This window comes from Fundulus heteroclitus, unplaced genomic scaffold (genome assembly GCF_011125445.2).
Source record: "Fundulus heteroclitus isolate FHET01 unplaced genomic scaffold, MU-UCD_Fhet_4.1 scaffold_149, whole genome shotgun sequence".
NCBI lineage: Eukaryota > Metazoa > Chordata > Actinopteri > Cyprinodontiformes > Fundulidae > Fundulus > Fundulus heteroclitus.
Window position 1 is genome coordinate 264,461 of NW_023396561.1, and position 22,891 is coordinate 287,351.

At 39.0% G+C, this 22,891-nt stretch overlaps 1 protein-coding gene across 1 annotated transcript; it reads left to right on the forward strand.

Moving 5' to 3' along the window:
- The first annotated feature begins 1,211 nt into the window (after positions 1 to 1,211).
- Positions 1,212 to 19,312, forward strand: LOC105921913 (myosin-11). Its single transcript, XM_036129252.1, has 15 exons — positions 1,212 to 1,299; positions 3,071 to 3,106; positions 5,117 to 5,254; positions 5,747 to 5,793; positions 6,401 to 6,496; positions 7,521 to 7,619; positions 7,716 to 7,811; positions 8,648 to 8,746; positions 8,843 to 8,938; positions 16,859 to 16,969; positions 17,066 to 17,161; positions 18,475 to 18,567; positions 18,643 to 18,738; positions 18,818 to 18,889; positions 18,997 to 19,312. The coding sequence occupies exons 1-14, from the start codon at positions 1,248 to 1,250 to the stop codon at positions 18,848 to 18,850; spliced, it is 1,188 nt and encodes a 395-aa protein (XP_035985145.1). The 5' UTR covers positions 1,212 to 1,247; the 3' UTR covers positions 18,851 to 18,889; positions 18,997 to 19,312.
- The last annotated feature ends 3,579 nt before the right edge of the window (positions 19,313 to 22,891 follow it).

Consider the following 22,891-nt stretch of genomic DNA (forward strand, 5'->3'; position numbering starts at 1 on the left):
GGAAATCATCAGCATCGTTTCCCACAATCTGTAACCGGCACTCACCTTCCCTGCCTTATTGCAGATCATGAGAAGGTTAGTGGCCATAGAATCAGTGACTGTTACACCCTGCAAAGTATCTGGTCTCTAACCTGTCATCTCCACTTCCAGTGGTCCCTGATGCTGACGATCCCTGCAACCTGCAGCAGTTTGACCTGCAATAAACTGTCTCTAATCGCCATCTGTCTTGTCTGGTCAAATTCTGGGTCTTCTGGTTCAGTTCGTTACACAAATCATACAAACATAACTGCTGCCCTTGGTGCCTATTTAGAGCTAAGTCAGTCGAGTGGAAGATCAAAGGCTCCGGCTCTTTGTTTTCATGTTGTTGGGAATGAAGTCACACTTGTTTGATGGAGTTAAGATAAGTTGTCGATTCTTTTTCTTGGCATGATCCCAAAGAGTGATAATGAAAGGGAGAAGGATCACTACAACTTGCTAATGAAACAGGAGATATTTAACCTGATGGTATCTGATGGAATGTAGTGACACTTGTCTTAAAGACAAAGCACAGAAAGATGCCTCACATTGTCCCCTCTGAGCTCCAATAACATACTGGTGGTTGGACCAGTTTCAAGATGGCAGACCACACAAACACGGCAGCCGTTCCTGTTACTGTTTTTAAAGTCTTACTGCAAGCAAAGGTCAATGGATCAGAGAGGAAATGGATGAATACTTATAATTACAACTGCAATAGCATGATTAATCCAAAAGAAAATTCAGGCATCAAGTAGCAGCATGTAATTCAAACAATTTTAAAACCATATATCTACAAACCTGAAGCTGTGGCATAAGCAATGATCTACTGCAGGGTCAACATTCCTAAGGTGACAGCAAGTGGCATAGTTATAATTCTGCTGCTGTGGTTTCCTGCCTTAAGTGAGATAAACCCTCAACCCTGTTTCTCCATCACTGTCTCTTACATGTTTCTGTTTTAATGTTTCCACCTGAAAATTTCTCAAATTGATTTGTCCAATAATGCTCTCTGGGAGATGTACATGTCTTTGCAAGATATGAAGGTAATGTACGCACTCCTGGAAACATTTCCTCATAGCAAAGAGGTGTCCAACCAGTTTATCTGATGGAACAGTTTCATTTTAAAATCACGGCGGACTGAAACTGCAGTGTAACAGCAGAATCTATTTCAGTTCTGAGAGAAGTGTCCCTTTGTTGCTAGCAGGAGCTTCTCTTGCTTTTCGTTTGGCTTATAAATGCTGAAGAGTCGAAGTCGGGAACTGGAGATGGATCGTCCACATTCTGAAGGTAAGTTGTGGCATTTCTAATATGTAGGGTGGAAATATTGGATTAGTTGACATTACTCAATGCCAAAGTTCCTAGGCCATTCAAAAAATTTTGTTGTGAATGTCTCACAAGTTATATATATATGCCACATGTTTGAGAGAATCAAGGTTTATTGAATCCAAAAGTAACAAACTTATAGGCGACGGACAAGGACCAGGCACGGAAAAAGACACCGACAAGCTAGGTGAAGCATAACAGACGATCAAACAAAGGCAGGTTAAATAGAGGAGAGAACCAAGAGAACGGCAGGTGAAAATAATTGGCACAGGTGAGTGAAAAAATTAGATAAAATGAGCTGTAGGTTAGAGAGAGGGACAGGAGGAAAGCTGGACCTAACAGAGGATAAACAGAATATGACAAAATAACTCACTGGGTAAACTAAAGGCAGGCGGCAAAATAAGGATCTAACAGAAACCATACTAGAATCACTAAGAACAGAGAACTAAATAATGACAGGAATAAGAATCTATGGATAGTAAACAATGCTAAAGTGTGAAAACACAAACAGAACTGCAGGATCATCAGGAACCTAAACCTAGGTAATCAAAACCCTGGGGATCCTGCAGTAATGTGGTGATTATTTCCCAACAAGGATGAAATGAATAATCTTTTATGAAATACCTAAAATGCTTCTGAAGTATCTGGCAAAAATGCTAAACTTGGCTGTAATTTAACACTCAATTGTCACCTGTTTTTGTACACTCGTGCATTTCCTTGTAATTTTATCGTCAGTTTCGTTGGAGTTACTTTACTTTTGTCTTACTTTTGTGACACCACAAGTATTTTATATGTTTCTTGCAGTAGTGTAGTTTTCATTGATGATTGGCCAGTCATATAGGTTTGGTATTACATTTTTCTACTGGGGATATTGTATGTAGAAACATGTATTGTTCTACTAAGTACCCAAATCATATGATTTATTTTGTACCAATTTACTAATATTTTTGTATCTGTATTCACTGTCTGATGCATTTAAACTAAAATAGATACAAACTTTATAAGGTTTATATTTATCTTTTCCACATTGGGAAAAGTAACAATAATTTTAACATTTAGAAAACTACGATAACAGATCAACAATTTTTGTTCTTCATAAATTCAGATAATGATAACACATGGGTTGGTTTTACTTTGACCCTTACATTCTGAATTGTTTTGATGAAGAGTCGTGACTTAAGACCACATGCTCTTTTTCTAAGCTTAGACACACCCCTCCATGGGGTGGTGTCCTCGCGTGACGTCTGAAGAAGGAATGTGTCGTCATGGAGATGTTATGTGTTTTCCAGTGTGTGTTATTTTGTGAGTGTCTTGAGCTGACTAAGTGAATGCACGGCTCTAAATCACACGGAGAGCTGTTCCATTATGTACACTGCACAGCTTATATCTAATTAGACTAGCTTTAACTTTTAACAAACGATTACCCAAATTAAACCAGCCATAACAAAGTCAATAGCCTTTGTTTGAGGTGTTTTTAATTAGATGAACTCTGAGGTCATTCAAAATTTGCTAACACATCATAATTGAGGTCCGTTGTATGAGAAGCATCAAGTTGAAATACCTACAAACAACTTCGGAAAATAAAACAAGTCAAAATATTTCAAGTCCTAGCTCAATCAGAACAGAAACACCCAAACTAAGATCCTTCCACTTATGCACAAGACATTGTTTGAACATGTAAGGCCTAAAGTGTTAGTATGGAAAGAATAAATATGTCTCATTTCTTTGTTCACAGATGTAGTCCGTCATCTAAAGCTGCCCGTCTCCACAGGTAAATGTCTACAATGTCCAACTTATTCTGTTAAGTCCTTCTCTTAAAGGGGAAAACCCCTCAGCTTTGGCCATTATGTGTTCCCTTATAATCACATCATAAGAACCTACCTGACTTAAAGTTGTTCAAAAAGTCATGACATTTGGCCTGGCAACAAGAAAAAGTAATGACCTCATTACTTATGATAGTTCCACTGGAAATTAACAAATCCAAAACATTGCTGCTGGCTTTCCTTTTCTGTTTTAAATATTTTGGCACAGATAACATCAGAATTACCTCATTTACTAGTGGTTTTGAGTATAGTGGCTCATTGGGACAATTACTTGAGGCGTAACACTGTTTGAAAGTGAATATGGTTAATCCTTTGCAGCTCTTACAGCTTCAACTCTTCTGGGAAGGCTGCCTACAAGGTTCTGGAGTGTTTGTGGGAATTTTTAACTATTCTTTCAGTAGTGCATTCATGAGGTCAGACACTGATGTTGGCGGAGAAGGCCTGGTTTACAGCAGCCGCTCATCCCAAAGGTCTTCTATGGAGTTGAGGTCAGGACTCTGTAGAGGCCAGTCAACCACACCAACCTCTCTCATACATGTATTTATAGACCTTGCTTTTTGCTTTGGTTCTCTGTCATGTTGGAAGGGAAGGGACCATCACCAAACTGTTCCCGCAAAGTTGAGAGCATGGAGTTTTAAAAAAAAATCTAAATATTTTTAAAATCTTGTGATATTTCCCAGCCGTAGCCTGGACCAAATTAGATAAAAATTGTTAGTCAGCATACTGCATACTACAGAGAGCTTAACTGCATAGAAACTTTGAATAATTTGAATAAGCTGTTAACCCGTGGCTTACACTGACTGCAGTGGAGGTTGTGCTCCTGATCCAGTTGCAGTTTGCTGAAACCCCCACTCACACGCCTGCCTAGGGAAACATCATCCAGCTTCAGATCTGGTTGCAGACATGCCGCAGGCAAGAACAGAAGTTAATGTGGCCCTTTCTGTTGCTATCGCTCATCAAAGATTAAAAAACATTCATGGTTTTGACTTTTAGGACAAAACTCGTCATCCTTGCACTTACTTATCCTATTTCATCCTTCAAAAGCCCCTCTGTTTCCTCGTGTTTCTGTGTCGACGTTTTGTTTATACGAGTCAAGCTACCCAAATTGGTGCGGCGATTTTATTCTGAAATTCATCGGAACTTTCTCTTCTCTAGCGCCCGGAGTTTCCTGCTTTGCTCGTAAAATTCTGCAGCCTGATCCAGCAAATCTTGTTGCATCCGGTCAAACTTCCTTCTAGCGGAGTTTTATGCAGTGCAGCATGGCCGCATGTAACTGATGTGAGTGGACACATTGATTTTTTTATCATTTGGGTTCCTTGCGGCGCCGCAACTGTATCTGCACCGTATTCGGGGTTTGCACTTGGCACCATACAGTCAGACAAGCACTGTTCTCCTTGCCACCGGCAAATCCAGACTCGTCCATCAGATTGCCAGAAGGAGAAGTGCGATTCATCACTCCGCTGCTCTAGAGTCCAGTGGTGGCGTGCTTTTCTCCACAGCATCTGATTGTTTGCATGACGGGCACTTTATCGCTGAGTGGCTGTCGTTCCCAATCACTTCCACTTTGTTAAAATGCCACTGACAGGTGACTTGGGAATTTAGGAGCAAGGAAACTTCAAGGCTAAACATGCTGCACAGGTAGCATCTCATCAAAGAATCATGCTGGAGTTCCCTGAGCTCCTGATAGTGATACATTTTTTCACAGATGTTGGTAGAAACAGTCTGCATGCCTGATGTTTGATGTTATGGCCATGAAAGTGATTGGCACACCTGATTTCCATCATTTGGATTGGAGTGAACAGTTTTGGCAACGTAGTGTATGTTCTATCTTGAGAGCTCAGGTATAATATCTGCAATTATGATGGTTTGAAGTACAAATAATATTCCATTGGCTCATTGAATATAAAAAAGGATGAACACTTAAATAGTTCTTTATCTCCCTTGTTCTATCATTTCAGAGACATTTGTGCCGGAGTTCCTTCACGTTTTCCTCCAGGATTTGTCTCCCTCTGTCGTTCCTGTGGGACTGGCTGCCACGTTTGTTTCTCTTTTATCAGCCATCTTTGTTGCATATAAATGGAGGCGAACCAAAAACGGCAAGTTATTATATAATTGCAAGATGTTACATAAAAATAGGGTAAAATCAGGACCTGAAAAATAAATTGTTAGCTGAATAAATAACTAAATACAAATCCAACGTAATAGGAAATCTTGATTGATGGTGCTCAGAAACCGAGGGGAAGGGCGTGGGAGGGAGAAGAAAATTAAAGATTGTGTATGGATGTATTGCATATACATAGGTACATATTAATAAAATGGAATTAAAGGGAATGATGATAATAATAGTATATGTTTACATTGAAACCAAGGGGTTTAATATTTATTGGAATTTAACAATTAAAGGGCAGGATCTTATAAGCTAAATAGCTTCAGCCTAGACTTTTTTGATCTTTGTAACATGTATGATTTAATTGAATGTAACGGAACTTTAATTAACTGTTGACTGATGCTTGATTATAGTATTTTTATATTCAAGATTAAAAAAACTAACAAAAAAAGAAATTTTCTGAAATGATATGAACATACAGATGAGACAGCCAACACCACAGGAGGCGGGGAGAGTGAGAAGAATCAGGTAAGTAGAGAGACTTCTTTGAGCTGTCAGAAAGTTAATCTAGAGTACTTTTTTTGGGATTAGAAGTTAAACTCTGATCTACAGCAACATATAAAAGTCGAGATCAGCCCAAAATTCATTTTTTGCTGCTTTGTTGACAGAGCCCTATATGTTGTTCTCATTGAAACCGTGTGATGTGTATATAAAGGTTTGTTTTATTGTCTTGGCCTTTGTCCATTTTAAGAATAGCTTGTTTAGAGCCCTAGGAGGATTTTTTTTTCAAAAATGGGTTCAAAAGGGTGAGAAAAAAAGGAATGTAAACATATTTAAAATAAAGTTTTGGTTTATCCTTTACACATTTTTGATTTGAGCAAATTTCCCGTTTTTCTTTTTATTTCTTAGCTGTCACACATGTACTGTATCATTCAACAAATTTTAACATTAAATATAATCTTGGTGAATTAAACAAGCTGTTTGCAGATGATGATTTTGTTAATTAATGTGGAAAAAAAACAATCCTACCCAGCTTGGCTCTGTGTTAGAAACTAACATCCCCTAAATCCTAACAGCTGGTTCTCAGTGTCTTTTGCAGTAATATTGGTTGGTTCTGCTGTTTTCCGTGATGCAGCTGCATGAATCCAAGAGGGAAACCAAAGCTCTGATCAAGAAGAATCAGGAGTTGGAGAAGAAGCTGACTGAACTGAGGAACAAGTCCAAGCAGCAGGTACAAATTCACACAGCATTGTTCTGTTTGTGTTTACTGAAAAGAACGTGACTCTGAAGCCTTGGTGCTTGAAATGGGAGAAGCTTCCCAGTTTGATTGTCATGCTTCCTTTCTATCTTCTTCACTCTGGTTCTAAAGCCCCACAGAAGCTAGAAATGAACAGCAAAATATGCTGAGAAAGCCCTCAAAAGCTGAAAACAGAACTGGAGAACAAGAACCAAATATCTTTATAGCAGGTTGACAGTGTCTTTTGCAGTAATTTTGGTTGGTTGCTCTACCAACAGCTCACCACTCTTCTATGTTTTCCACTTTTTAGCAATGCTGGCTCTCACCGCTGTTCATTAAAGTCCCAAAGCCTTAGAAAGGGCCTTTGGACTAATTCCAAAGTGATAAACGTCATCTGCTCTTAATTTTCTTTAGATTAGGCAATGACATGTTGCTTTTTGAGAATTTTTTAACCTACTCCATGCAGTCAAACAGGTCATTCTCTATTCTCCAAGGTTGGCAGTAATCAGGTGTGAATGATGCTCGAAAATTGAACTGGGCTTTCCAAGTGATATGGTTTAACACAATTTACATGTATTTAATATATCTTGTTGTGAATTTAAAAAAAAATATATTTCATGATCTGAAACTGTTTTTAGGGGGAAAAAGTATAACAAAGGAAATCTGAGATTGGAGGATTATCTTTAAATAAAGAGCAAAGTTTTTAGGTGCATTTGTTCGGTTTGGATGAATGCGTTTTTTACATTGAGAATAACTTTATTGTCCCACATTATAATGCACAGTATCTGAGTTCTAAAATCATATGTAACATCAAAAGAAAGCCAAACATTGTAAATACTGTTTAAAATCCCATTGGCCTTTACCCATCAATTCTGCATTCCTAATTTAGCATTTGAGTTATTTTTTACATAAAATAAGTTTTATTTTTATCTTTTGGAAAACCTTGCTGTTTTTGTTTGTGCACAAACTAAAAGTTCAGTATTAATCCTCTTTCTGTTCATCCCGGGCCTTCCATCAGGAGACTCAAAGCAAACTGAAGCAGAAAGAAGAGGAAATGAGGAAGACCACAGAGAAACTGATGGTAATGACTGAGGAGTCCAACAAGCAGCAGCGTTTGGTTGGTACTTATTCTTTATGTATACTTTGTAGAATTGGTTCTAAAAGTAAATTCAGCTGGAACTCATCAGTATATCTATTGTTTCCCATGATGCAGCTGCATGAATCTAAGAATGAAACCAAAACTCTGATCAAGAAGAATCAGGAGTTGGAGGAGAAGCTGACTGAACTGAGGAACGAGTCCAAGCAGCAGGTATAAATTCACACAGCATTGTTCTGTTTGTGTTTACTGAAAAGAACGTGACTCTGAAGCTTTGGGGTTTAAAATGAAAGTAGCTTCCCGATTTGATTGTTATGTTTTCTTTCTATTGTCTTCAGTCTGGTTCTGAAGCCATACAGGAGCTAGCAATGAACAGCAGTAATTTTGGTCGGTTGCTCTACCAACAGTTCACCACTCTTCCATGTATACTCCACTTTTTAGCAATACTGGCTCTCACTGCTGTTCATTAAAGTGCTTTTGGGCTATTTCCAAACTGATAAATGTAATCTGTTCTCAAATTTCTTTAGATTAGGCAATGACATGTTGCATTTTGAGATTGTTTTAAACTACTCCATGCATTCAAACAGGTCCTTCTCTATTCTCCAAGGTTGGCAGTAATCAGGTGTGAATGATTGAACTGGGCTTTCCAAGTGATATGGTTTAACACAATTTACAAAAAAAGTATAACAAAGGAAATCTGAGATTGGAGGATTATCTTTAAATAAAGAGCAAAGTTTTTAGTTGCATTTGTTTGGTTTGGATGAATGCGTTTTTTACATTGAGAATAACTTTATTGTCCCACATTATAATGCACAGTATCTGAGTTGTAAAATCATATGTAACATCAAGAGAAAACCAAACATTGTAAATACTGTTTAAAATCCCATTGGCCTTTACCCATCAATTCTGAAATCCTGGTTTAGCATTTGTGTTTTTACATAAAACAAGTTTTATTTTTACTCTTTTGGAAAACCTTGCTGTTTTTGTTTGTGCACAAACTAAAAGTTCAGTATTAATCCTCTTTCTGTTTATACCGGGCCTTCTTTCAGGAGACTGAAAGCAAACTGAAGCAGAAAGAAGAGGAACTGAGGAAGACCACCGAGAAACTGATGGCAATGACTGAGGAGTCCAACAAGCAGCAGCGTTTGGTTGGTTCTTATTCTTCGTGTATACTTTGTAGAAATGGTTCTAAAAGTAAATTCAGCTGGAACTCATCAGGATATCTGTTGTTTCCCATGATGCAGCTGCATGAATCCAAGAATGAAACGGAAACTCTGATCAAGAAGAATCAGGAGTTGGAGGAGAAGCTGACTGAACTGAGGAACGAGTCCAAGCAGCAGGTATAAATTCACACAGCATTGTTCTGTTTGTATTTACTGAAAAGAACGTGACTGAGCTTTGGTGCTTGAAATGGGAGAAGCTTCCCGATTTGTTTGTCATACTTTCTTTTAGCTCCATCTTGCAGTTGTAATATAATGCAAATTATAGACTTAGCTGACAATCATTGAATTAGCAGCAACCCGTCATACTGAGCATGCTATGGGTGAAAGGAACCCCTCCCTATTGACAAGAAGAGACCTCCAACAGACCCCTGCTCACTAAGAGCAGCCTTTTGAATGGAATAGGGTAGACAATGTTCAAGGTGACTTTATTGATGCCAGAAGGTAGGTTTGTTTGCAGTCTGGAGAGGCCATCTCGAACATTATGTACAGACATTAAAAGCACAGGCCACATACAGAAAACCGATTAAAACAGCACAGACCAATATGTTGACATGTACTCCCAGTGGCTCACTAAACATGGTTAGAAAGACTACAATAAAAATAAATAAAATAATAGAAAATGAATGAAAACCGTTGGATATTCCTAAAATTCCAACATGAAACCTATTGAGAACATGCTAAGACACAAGAGAAGGATAAAAAAGGAGAGTAAAGAAATAATAAATAAGTATATAAAAGTAGGTCAAGAACACAAAGATAAGTAAAGTGCAGCAAGACTTATTTAAAAGAGAAGCAGCAGCAGGAACAAAGCTGTTCCTGTAGAAAGTGGCCTTAACTCTCAGGATTTTTTGTCTCAAGATTTAACTTGTTCAGTTATTTGTCCCCTGGTCATAATCAGTTCAGAGGTACAGGCACTTTTCATATAATCAGGGGCCCTGTCTTCTGTCTTTGATTCATCAATCTGCAGCTGTACATCCTCACACCACCTGACAAAGTGTGGTCGGAATTCTAAACAATAACTTGAAATAACTTTAAATAAGGAAGCCTTTGCCTGCCCAAGGGCACATCAAGTTGTAATAGCGTACCGCGAGCAAGCTATTTTTAGAAACGTAACGTCACAATGACGTCACATCACGTGGTACGCAGTAGGGCAAACTTGCATAGTCCGCCGCTGTCTCGCTGTAAAAGAGATGTGCGTTACCCTTGGTTTTACTCGGTAAACGACTGCTTTTTCCAAATCTAAGACCATGGTTTTTAAACATTGTTGCTATGGAACGTGCAACAGCGACTCGAGGTACGCTGATCAGCCGCATATGAAGGATGTTTTCTTCAAGACTGCTAAGGAGAAATGTGTGCGCTGGGTACACCGGTGCGGGCGGCCTACACAACAGTTCAACCCGGAAAAAGTTACCAAATTCACCTACATATGTAGCAAGCATTTTGTTGGGGGAAAGGGCCCAACCGAAGAACATCCTGACCCAATTCCAGCGACATCAAGTAGTGAACAGGTAAGAGTATTTTGGTGGCCGACATGTTAATAATGAAGCACCTGCTACCATGACAGCATATAGGCTAGCCTGGTAGCAGGCGCTAACATGATACCCTGCTACCAGGATAGCTTACTCAAAAACATTTCAAATAAGACAAACATTAAACATATACCGATCCCTGGACGGTAATTACAAAGAGAAAAAAAACGGCCGATGACGCCATGAACGCCGCGCAGGAAAAAAAAACCAACAAAGCTTACCATTCGATCAACTCGGCCTGTTTTCCGGTCTTTTTAAGCCCTCAACACTCAAGCCATCGTTTGAGCTGAAGGTTGGTGTGTTCTTCGACAGTGCGACCAGTAATCCGTGCGCCTGGGACATCGTCTTGCGAAAGTTTAACGGCTGTACAGTCAGTCATATCGTTGTTTCTGCTGGTTGCTACGGGCGCTCTCTACCTGTATGCCCTACAAAAGCGGCAAAAGGGGCGTTGCTCTTGAGACGGTGATGTCACGTGCGCGGTACGCTATTCATTGATATTCAGGAAGTAGGCGTAGCCTAGGGAGGAGACAGGAAGCAGTTCTGTGAATCAACTTCAGCTTGACGTGCATCAAACCTTTTTTCCTCTCTCTTTTTTTAAGTGAAGTGTTATTGCTTTTAGAAACGAGGTGCAAATCTACACAGAGATGACAGAATATTTATACCATGCTGGTATCTGTTTAAGAATGCTCAGGTTCTTCACAACAAGGTAGCAGGAAGTTCCTGAGCCGGCATCCGACTAGGCAAATCTTCAGCACTACACACAGCTTTATCCAAAATGTATTTTTCTCTGGTTTAAGTGTCAATTATAGTAGAGAACAAGAACCCTTTCGAAAACATTCAAACATTGTTGAATAAACAAAGCTACTTAGCAAATCAGAATTAGTTTCCAATTAAATCCTAAAAAAAGTAAACCTTACACGTGATTGTTTGTATTATTAACTGAGGATTAAGGATTGATTTAGAAGTTCTTGGATGAACTCATCTCTGTGTTCTTATTTGTCTAGTCCTCATTAATGGATCTATGTGTTTTAAGCGCGGACCTGGTCAGGTCAGAGTAGGTTTTTTCTGATGCTTTCTCTTATCGGCAACCCCAAAAACCCAAAGCCCTTTACAGTCAGTGGTAGGTAAGGCAAGGCAAGGCAAGGCAAATTTATTTATATAGCACAATTCAGTACAAAGACAATGCAAAGTGCTTTACATGATTAAAATATGGCAAAATAAAACAGAATAAAAGCAAGTAGGAATAAAATATAGATAGAAAATAGAACAAAAAAGTGGTGATTCAGTTAACTAGGACAGTTGAAGGCAATTTTAAACAAATGTGTTTTTAATCTTGATTTAAAAGAACTCAGGCTTTCTGCACTTTTACAGTTTTCTGGAAGTTTGTTCCAGATAATTGGAGCATAGGAACTAAATGCTGCTTCTCCATGTTTGGTTCTGGTTCTAGGTATGCAGAGCAGGCTGGAGTCAGAAGACCTGAGTGGTCTGGAGGGTTTATACACTGATAACAAGTCTGTGATGTATTTAGGAGCTAAGCCATTTAAGGATTTATAGACTAACAGAAGTATTTTAAAGTCTATTCTCTGAGATACAGGAAGCCAGTGTAAAGACTTTAGAACTGGTGTTATGTGTTCTACTTTCTTAGTCTTAGTGAGGACGCGGGCAGCAGCGTTCTGGATCAGCTGCAGCTGTCTGATCCACTTTTTAGGCAGACCTGTGAAGACACCATTGCAGTAATCAATTCGACTAAAAATAAACGCATGGATTAGTTTTTCTAGATCCTGCTGAGACATCAGTCCTTTAATCCTAGAAATGTTCTTCAGGTGATAGAAAGCCGACCTTGTAACTGTCTTTAGATGCTTTTGGAGGTTCAGGTCTGAGTCCATCACTACTCCCAGATTTCGGGCCTGATTAGTGGTTTTTAGCTGAAGCGACTGAAGCTGTGTGCTAACTTTTGATCTCTCCTCTATTGGTCCAAATATTATTACTTCAGTTTTGTTTTTATTCAATTGGAGAAAATTTTGGCACATCCACGTATTGATTTCTTCTAGGCATTTACTCAGTGCCTGAACTGGTTCATAGTCACCTGGTGACATGGTGATGTAGAGCTGTGTGTCGTCTGCATAGTTATGGTAGCTGATGTTGTTATTTTTTATTATCTGGGCTAGAGGGAGCATGTAGATATTGAATAGGAGGGGACCCAGGATGGACCCTTGGGGAACCCCAAATGGGATTTTTGTCATCTCTGATGTAAAGTTACCTACTGATACAAAAAATTCCCTGTCCTTTAAGTAGGATTTAAACCAGTGGAGAGCTGTACCAGAGAGGCCGACCCAGTTCTCCAGGCGTTCTAACAGAATGGAGTGATCGACAGTATCAAATGCTGCACTGAGGTCCAATAGTACCAGCACGGTGGTTCTTCCACAGTCTGTATTTATATGGATGTCATTAAACACCTTGATAAGGGCGGTCTCTGTACTGTGGTGAGCACGGAAACCTGACTGGAAACCATCATAGCGGCTGGTCGTAGTTAAGAAGGTGTTTAATTGTTGAAATACAACTTTTTCAATAATCTTACTGATAAAGGGGAGGTTTGAGATGGGCCTGTAGTTCTGGAGTAGAAGTTTGTCTAAATTATTCTTTTTCAGCAGTGGTTTGATAATTGCTGTTTTTAGGGACTGGGGGAAAACACCTGACAGGAGGGACGTGTTTATTATCTCAGTCAAATCAGACGCTATGACAGGTAAAACTTTTTTAAAGAAAGCTGTGGGTAGAACATCAAGGCAGCTGGAGGAGGAACTTAGCTGCTGAATGATCTTCTCTAAGCTTTTGTGGTTTATTTGGCTGAATTGGGACATTTTGTCAGGATAAGTTCCAGCTGAATACGGCTTTGGTTCTAGAGTTGGTGTGGATGTACAAACTGATCCTCTAATTTTTAGGATTTTTTCAGTAAAGAAGTTAGCAAATTCATTGCAGGCCCTGGTGGAGTGGAGTTCTGAAGCCACGGACACAGGAGGATTTGTTAACCTGTCGACTGTGGCAAATAAGACACGAGCGTTATTAATGTTTTTCTTAATGATCTCAGAGAAGAAAGATTCTCTTGCATTTTTCAGTTGTAAGTTATATCTGTAAAGTCTCTCTTTATAGATGTCATAGTGAACCTGGAGTCTATTTTTTCTCCACCTGCGTTCAGCTTTGCGACATTCCCTTTTTTCACTTCTAACTGATGGAGCATTTCTCCAAGGAGATTTATTCTTCCCATAAAAAACCTTCACTTTAACTGGAGCAATGCAGTCAATGATGTCTGAGACTTTAGACTGAAAGTTATCTACTAGCTCATCAACTGAGTTGCAGCCCAAGGTTGAAGTAGCAAAGTAAGCTTGAATAAAATTTTCTGTGGCATTGTCCTTAAAGGTGCGTTTTCTTACGATGTCCCTTTGGCTAAATGAGTCACTGGTAATGATACATTCAAAGGTAACGGAGAAGTGATCAGATAGGGCAACATCAGTTACATTGACCTGTGAAATGTTTAGACCTTTAGTGATGATCAAGTCTAAAATATGTCCCTGTTTGTGTGTTGGCTGTTTAACATGCTGAGTTAAACCAAAGTTTCTAAGTGTGTCACACAGTTCTTTTGCACTTCTGTCTTCAGGGTTGTCAACGTGAAAGTTGAAGTCTCCAACAATAATTAAAAAGTCATAATCAACACATATCACAGACAGCAGGTCACTGAAATCATTAAAAAAGTTTGATGTGGACTTAGGAGGCCTGTAAACATTCAGGTAATCCCTGTGGGACCACCTCGTCGTCTTCTGTGTCCAACCTGGTTCCAAGTGCCTCGGCTATCGAAACACTTTCACCACCTGTGACAAGTTTACAACAGTTCCAAACCACAGCAGCTTGTCCTGGGTGTCTCCACACCTCCTGTGTGTGAAATGTCTCTCTTTGTAAGTCCAGGATATCACCTTATGTCCCGTTCAAGATGTTTTTTTGCACAGCAGGAGTTCCAAAGTTGGGTGCCATTTTAGCTTTAATGTTCCCTTAGAGTAAACTTTCATTCCTTGATATCACCTTCAAGCTGTTACCCTTTTATCATCATAGCCACCCTGCAATCCTGACCAGATCCAAAATGTCCAACTAATCATCTAATTGGCCTTTTTTCTATTCTGTATGTAAGTAAGAGGGTAATCATTACATTTTCATGGTCTAAAAGACCTTTAGGTTAATAGTTAGTTAAACTCAGTTGTATGTGTTTTTCCCCTCAGGATGTTTTAACATCTAGTTAAAAAGAGAACTATTGAGTTATTTGTGTCCGAGTTGAGAGATATTAAATCTCAATAAATATTGTAGGTAACTGAGTGTAATACCAAAACAATTGTGCACTGGTGCTTTAAACCCCAATTTACCCATGTTAGTTTGTAGAAGGAGTCATTATGCTAATTTTGCACTCTTATCCATTTTAGCCTGTAACCCTTCTTTGCGCTTTATTTATGTCTCCTGGAGCGGCAGATCTTAGCGACATTCTAATTATTGCGTCTTATTTGCGCTTCTGCTTACTTTAAGATGTCCAGTAAATGTGGTGTAGTGTAAAGGTTCAGATTACTCTGCTTATATAATGAAAAATGTATGAATTCATTAATTTATCCTATTTAACTGTTGATGTAATGCCCACTTAATTTATTAAGTTGCTTTATGATTCCATCACGTAAATGAATATTTTGGTGCAAAATAATTTTCTAAACGGTTTTCCCTGTTTTGTCATGCATGATGCGTTTACAAAGCTTGTTAAATGTTAAAATTGCTTCTTTAAGAGTTTTCACCTTTACATAATCATCAATGTGTTTTGTAATGTGCGTTTTGTTTTTAATTGTGTACAAGAAAATCTGAAGTGAAATGCAGGAAGGTTACGACTTGTTTTGCCCTTGGGCATGCAAAGGCTTCCTTTTTTTATTTTATTCTATTAGTAGCAGTACTGCAATATTAAATTAACCCCTTTGTGGGAAATCTGCATGTTTAATCCAATAATTTATGCATGCCATGCTTTCGGGCTCCTACTTTTCAGCATGAAATCAAACTTTCCCCCCTGGGGAGAGAATGGCCCTGGGAACGCCTTTAACTCATTAACGGACTTCTCTGCTTCCAGACCCTCCTTTTTATTTTTAGTTATTCTACTGGTCCTCTGTGAGGTCGACCAACCAAATGAAAGGCCTCACATTTATTGGTCATTGGGGTTTAATGCGAGATAATTCTCCTTTTAAAATCTAACTACGTCTAACTAGAAGGCAGATGCTTTAAGCACATCTGAAGCTTTCATTCCAGCACCGAATACTGGACAGCCCCTTGTACCCCCAACAAGATGACTTCAGTTTCCAGGTCAAAATAATCAGTCCCCTACCCCCCAGCAGGAGTGCCCGTATTTCAGCTGAAAATGTTAATGACACTTTATTTAATTTAACCTTAAAACTTCAGTCACTGTTCTGTATTTGCAAATCCTATTTTACTTGCTTTAAGGACTGAATATAATTAATTATTTCTACAGGCTTTTATTTATTACTACCTACAGTTTTGCAGATTTTTCTCTCTTATTTTGAAATTTCTTGCAGTATTTTTAAATGGGGTTTAAATTTTAAAAGCTTGCAAGCGTTTTGAAGCAATTGCATTTTTTAAAAGTGCTGGAAGATAATCCTCTTACTGTCTCATGAAAGAATGGTTCAGATCTTCGCACCAATGCCCCAGAGATGTTCCAGGAGCCCCTCCTCGTCCCTTTAATCCGTTCGGGGTACCAGAGGCCGGATAACTTCTCCGGGCTGGCCAAGCAACTCCTGTCCTCTAACTTCCTGGCTCGTTGGTCGGCGATCCTGTTTGTGACGCCAAATGTGGTCGGAATTCTAAACAATAACTGACTTCCTAGAGTTATTGAATAATGAAATGGTGGTGTAATGAAGTTCCAGGACCTCTATTAAGAAACAGAGCAGAGATCACATAGATGGAAAGTAATCACACCCCACGGTCCTGCTGCAGTCTGCGTCTGCCCTGTCTCTGCCCCTCCTCACTTTCGGCTCTCCCTAATACTCCCAAGTGGCCTTGGCATGAGACAAAACAAAGAAAGTCTATCCTAGACAATCATCATCCCGCACAGTAGCTACACAGCATTTGGCCTTGCAATCAGCAGACCCGTGCTCACATGTCAGAGTGAGACCAAAGCGACTTCACAATAATATTCCTATAACACAAAGTCTTCAAAGACAAGGTCGTGACTGTAGATATATTCATATACAGAATGAATAACAAGAAGGAGAGCACGCCCCATTGGGGTGAGCCATTGGAGGAGCACACTTCGTCAGGTAAAAAGCCATTTACTCTGACCCCCAAAACTTTCTGAGTTAAACTTTGCGGTTCAATCGTATTAAGTGCAGAGGAGAAGTGAGTGACTAAGAACAGGGACACCCACTCCCTTCAGGATGTTCAAAAGCAAGTTCAGAATTAATCCTCTTTCTGTTCATTCCGGGCCTTCCATCAGGAGACTGAAAGCAAACTGAAGCAGAAAGAAGAGGAACTGAGGAAGACCACAGAGAAACTGATGGCAATGAATGAGGAGTCCAACAAACAGCAGCGTTTGGTTGGTACTTATTCTTCGTGTACACTTTGTAGAAATGGTTCTAAACGTAAATTCAGCTGGAACTCATCAGGATATCTGTTGTTTCCCATGATGCAGCTGCATGAATCCAAGAGTGAAACCGAAACTCTGATCAAGAAGAATCAGGAGTTGGAGGAGAAGCTGACTGAACTGAGGAACGAGTCCAAGCAGCAGGTACAAATTCACACAGTATTGTTCTGTCTGTATTTACTAAAAAGAACGTGACTCTGAAGCTTTGGGGTTTAAAATGAAAGTAGCTTCCCGATTTGATTGTTATGTTTTCTTTCTATTGTCTTCAGTCTGGTTCTGAAGCCTCACAGAAGCTAGAAATGAACCGCAAAATATACTGAGAAACCCTTCAAAAGCTAAAAACAGAACTGGAGAATAAGAACCAAACATCTTTATAACAGGCTACTGGGTTATTTTACGAAAGTTCTTTACCTTCATCTTCCAGTTATAATATATTGCAGATTATAGACTTGGCTGATAATAAATCATTGAGTTAGCAGCAACCCCTCATACTGAGCATGCTTTGGGGGAAAGGAACCCCTCCCTATTGACAAGAAGAGACCTCCAACAGACCCCTGCTTGGTATGAGCAGGGGTCTGTTGGAGGAATAGGGTAGACAACATTCAAGGTGAAAGATAAAGAGATTGAGTGTGGCATGCTCCTCTCAACTTTTCAGCCCGTAGGCAAACTGCAATTCGTTGATTGCATTCTCTGCATTTTTCAGAATATCCGAATGAACCAGTTTTTCAAAGATTATCGATGTTAGAGCAATCGGTCTAGGAGCATTTGAGCGTGCAGCAAAATCTATGTAAAGGTAAAAAAAAAAGATCGAGAATGTTTAGCGGTAGCAATTATTGCTTTAATTTTTTATTTATTCATCAGAGATACCCGGTCGCACATGTAAGGAGAGAGCAAAGTATATTCTGTTAGGACTGAACTCTATGCTGAAGGCAGTACTGTGTAGATGTATTAGACTTAGACTTAGACAACTTTATTTGTCATTTTGTATGCACAGAGTGCTTACAGAACGAAATTTCATTGCATACAGCTTGTAAATTGCAGTAAATAAATAAGTATTAGTGATATGCAATATGAAGCTGAACCAGAATCTATATTAACATTCCTAGAAATTAAGGTCCAACATTTCTTGGTGCCACTTCAGACTAACAATTAAATTTCATCCCAATTAACAAAATCCCTGGATGAATATTATACAAACAGGAAAAGTCCAGTCAATTCGTTTCTTGTCTATTCAGTTGAGCAATGCTTTTATCTTGTAAGTCGAGGCAAAGTGTTGTATACTACATCCTATTGTAGAAATAATAAGAAAAATACTACTACTTACACAGGTTTATAAATATGTGAAAAAGGCATACCTCAGTTAATGCAAAAGTGCAGGAGGAAAAATCCCAACAGAGGACAGGACATTAATTCTCATGCTGAAATCCTGCTTCAACATGAATTCCTCTTCCTACCAGCCGTCTGGAGGATCTCTGGCCATTGAGGAGCTGAAGGAAACGCAGTTTAAAATGGAGCGCAAGATATCAAAGATCCGGGACCTCCAAAAGGAGGTAACACAACATGCTCACATTTGGATTTACACTGTGATGGATTCATGGTCTATGAAGCTGATTTTGATTCTTTAGCTGCAATACGCCAAGCTTCATTCTGAGTCTCTCCAAGACAAGAACCAGCAGCTGAAGACTCAGCTGGCTGAACTGAAAGAAAGATACAAGCAGGAGGTACGGCTAGATACCCACAGACATAGGATGTCTTTATTTGTGAGAGTGTGCAATAAAATCTTTTGACCTGACGGTTTAGAACAAAGATCAACCGGGACCACCTGACCAGTAGAGGCAGGAGGAGGAGGAATAGAAGAAAATAAAGAATGAGGTTTGCTGTTTTTCTCAGCTTTAAAAAAAATCACCTAGGATCAAATAGCTAATTCTGTTAATCTACAGTTGTTTAAAGACTGTTTTATGTAATCTTTCCCACTTCAGCTTTGTACAATCCTAGCAGGAGCAGACCCAAAGACCCATGGGAAGAACGATTCGGTGCTGACGGAGAGGGAGCAGATAATAAAGGTTTCCTTAAACTACGTATTGAAGAGTTTCTTTGGGGTGAATTTAACTTTTCTAGACAACTCTGAGACTGACTTTTTATTTACAGCTTGAAAAAAAAACACAAGTTCAATCAATTTGTTATTCAATGAATTAGAGGCTGGTGTGAGTTTTCTTTGTGTGAATTTTCAGTCTAACCTGGTCATCTGAAACGAAATGTAAATATTTTGACCCAAGTACATCATATGGAAAACAAGACATGAAGCTGGTTTGTGTTTCTTTAGTTTTAGTTTAAAGTTTTGAGTCGTGCTTTTTGTCTGACCTACATCAACATATGTTCTTTACATAAACATGTTCATCAGGATTCTTTGACTCTGTGAAAAATGTAAGACTCAATAAGCTGATGATTGGTGTAATGTTTTAAGACTGATTTAGTTTTGCAATAGAGGATAGAGGCTGCTTTCTCAGCAAGTTTAACAGCCTGACGTCCTGCAACAGAGAGAGTGGGTCCTGTTTGGGGCAGAAACAGAGGAGAATGCAGAATAACATATTTCTGACTTACAGCATCAACCGAGGTCTTTGCTGCTGCTTTATTTCTTTTAATATGACACGATCTTATGAATCTCTTACTCTGGTGTGACATATTTATTATCAAATCTTGCTTATAATTGATTATCAATAAGTTTCACATAATGAGAGATAAAGTTATACCCAAAGCAGATGTTTCCTTAAAATATTTTTTTTTTTTCAAAAAAAGGGGGAAACATCATTGATTGATTAATTCAAAGCATTTACTGTTTAAACAGCAACTTTGAAAATATAATTCAGTGTTGAAATGTAGTGCAGATCAAAGAAAATGCCAAGGGTCACATTTATTTCATCAGTGCATAAAACCTTTAAACGAAATTGGTCTCCAGATATTTCTTGGTCCGGTCAAGACGCTTCAGCTCTTTGGTTGTTCAGTGATGGTTGGGTTTCAGCCATTCTTACCTTACTGGCTACCTCTCTGAGCCTTGAACATCTTGTAGATACTCCACACATGCTGGAGTTACAGAACATGACAGAACTGGAAGAAAACTGGTTTCTGGGGGCTTCACACTCAATTTTACTTTAGTATTTGGTTGTTCATTAGCATCTTCTTATTCTTCAACTCGTTTCTTGCTTGTTGACTAATTGCAAACAAACATTTCATGGTTCTAGGATCATGGCCCAACATCTTCGCAATCTCAAGAGTGTTGCACCTCTCAGATGGACTTTTGAGTTTATCAGTTAGAAAATTTGCCTCAAAATGATGATATGGTCAAAATAGTCACTTGCCTAATGTCTGTGTACGCAGTGTGGAGTTAAATGTTTCAAGCTTGTATTTATCTTTAATGATTAATATTAAATCATTAACTTAATGAAAACCAAGCATTCTGTGTAAATTAGAATATTGTGAAAGAAAAGTAAATATTGAAAACACCTACAAAGGTTTCATGAGCCTCTAAATCAGGGATGTTAACCTCAAATACCTAGGGGGGCAACATTTCAAAGATAGCACAAGCCAAGGTCAGGACTGTTTCCATATTTATTTAAAACATTGGAAGGACCTTATTGCGCATGCAGAACAAAGGAACTAACAAAGTCTATTTTGCAACAACAGGTTTATATATACTAACAAAGATTCAAAAGTCTGGTGTATTATCTCAAAACCTGTTAGGTTTTAAAGTATTGTATAATGACTGAAAGATTCTTAATCATTGCTTTCAAACACTAGAAGGTCAAAAATCACTAAAATGAGTAACATTTGTTTCCAAAGACTATACCACTTTTTCAAGATTAATTCAAATGTAAATATTTCTCTACAGGCAAAAACATGCAGAAATTATTTATTTAAAAGAAAAATCAAATGTCCTGCGCGCTGACTGACACTCTGACCATTTTAATGGTCAGTCAGAATGTCAGTTTTGGGCCCGCCCTCTGACCTGGGCCCGGGACAACAGACCCATTTGTCCCCCCCCTGTCGGCGGGCGTGGTCACGCCTATCGGAGGTCACTAAAGTTGGTGTTGCTTCGGTCTGTAAGTTTGCTAAAACAATGTCGGAATTTTCTCTGGTCCCCTGCCTGATCTGACCAGTGATGACATGTTTAGCCGCATGTCATCATTCAACAGCTGGTTGTCTAGGTGGTGTCCTGTTTTAGTTTAACACACCTCTCTGCAGCTTCTGTACTGTTACCCACCCATTATCCTATTTAGACGATGTCTTTCCCACGGCCAAAACTAAACAAATTAAAAACGGACCAAAAAGGAGCAAATCATAAAAATTTAATAAAAATCAACACTGCTCACTTTGAACCAAAAAATAAAACAATTAAATGTGGTCTATTAAATATAAGGCCTCTCCCTCCAAAGACTTTGTTATTTAATGAATAGATTTCTGATAATCAGATTGATTTATTTTGTCTCACAGATACCTGGCTACAAGAGGACTACGTTAGTATAAATGAGTCGACTCCATCCAATTATTTAAATTTCCACATACCCAGATCTATGGGAGGGGGGAGGAGTAGCAACTATCATTCAGTCTGATTTATTAACTAGTCCCAGGCCAATTAATAACTACAGTTCTTTTGAATATTTAACCCTCAGTCTCCCTCATCCAAACTGCAAAGCAATAAAACCTCTTCTGTTTGTTGTTTTCAATTCAATTCAATTCAATTTTATTTATATAGCGCCAAATCATGAAACATGTCATCTCAAGGCACTTTACAAAGTCAAGTTCAATCATATTATACAGATTGGGTCAGATTATACAGATTGGTCAAAAATGTCCTATATAAGGAAACCAGTTGATTGCATCAAAGTCCCGACAAGCAGCAGTCACTCCTGGGGAACCGTAGAGCCACAGGGAGAGTCGTCTGCATTGTACATGGCTTTGCTGCAATCCCTCATACTGAGCAAGCATGAAGCGACAGTGGGAAGAAAAACCACCCATTAACGGGAAGGAAAAACCTCCGGCAGAACCGGGCTCAGTATGAACAGTCATCTGCCTCGACCGACTGGGGTTACAGAAGACAGAACAGAGACACAACAAGACAGACAAACAAGCACAGAAGCACACATTGATCTAGTAATCTGTTCTACATTAGATGGTAGTAGCGGGTGAGCCGTCTTCTCTGGATGATGTCACAGTTAACAGAACGCCAGACCAGGTGTGCCTACTATGAAGAAAAAGAGAGAGAGCAAAAAGTTAAAAGCTGAAATGACGACTGTCATTTCAATGTAATACAATGCAAAACTGGAGAACAGTAGACTGAAGAACAGTAGAAATCAGTAGAGTGAGAAAATTAGACCCTGATGTCCTCCAGCAGCCTAGGCCTATCACAGCACAACTATAGAGATAGCTCAGGGTATGAGCCACTCTAACTATAAGCTTTGTCAAAAAGGAAAGTTTTAACATTAGTCTTAAAAATAGATAGGGTGTCTGCCTCACGGACCAAAACTGGGAGTTGGTTCCACAGGAGAGGAGCCTGATAGCTAAAGGATCTGCCTCCTATTCTACTTTTAGAGACTCTAGGAACCAGCAGCAGACCTGCAGTCTGAGAGCGAAGTGCTCTGTTAGGAACATACGGGGTAATCAGAGCTCTGATATATGGTGGAGCTTGATTATTAAGGGCTTTATACGTTAGAAGGAGAATTTTAAATTCTATTCTTGATTTAACAGGAAGCCAACGAAGGGAAGCTAAAATTGGAGAAATATGATCCCTCTTGTTGATTTTCATCAGAACTCTTGCCGCAGCATTTTGAATCAGCTGAAGACTTCGAACTGCATTTTGTGGACTTCCTGATAGTAAAG

Coding starts and splice junctions, on each gene's coding strand:
- LOC105921913 (XM_036129252.1), top strand. CDS start 1,248: ATGCTGAAGAGTCGAAGTCGGGAACTGGAGATGGATCGTCCACATTCT. Junction 5,794..6,400: donor GGGAGAGTGAGAAGAATCAG/GTAAGTAGAGAG, acceptor TCCGTGATGCAG/CTGCATGAATCCAAGAGGGA. Junction 18,739..18,817: donor AAGAAAGATACAAGCAGGAG/GTACGGCTAGAT, acceptor CTGACGGTTTAG/AACAAAGATCAACCGGGACC.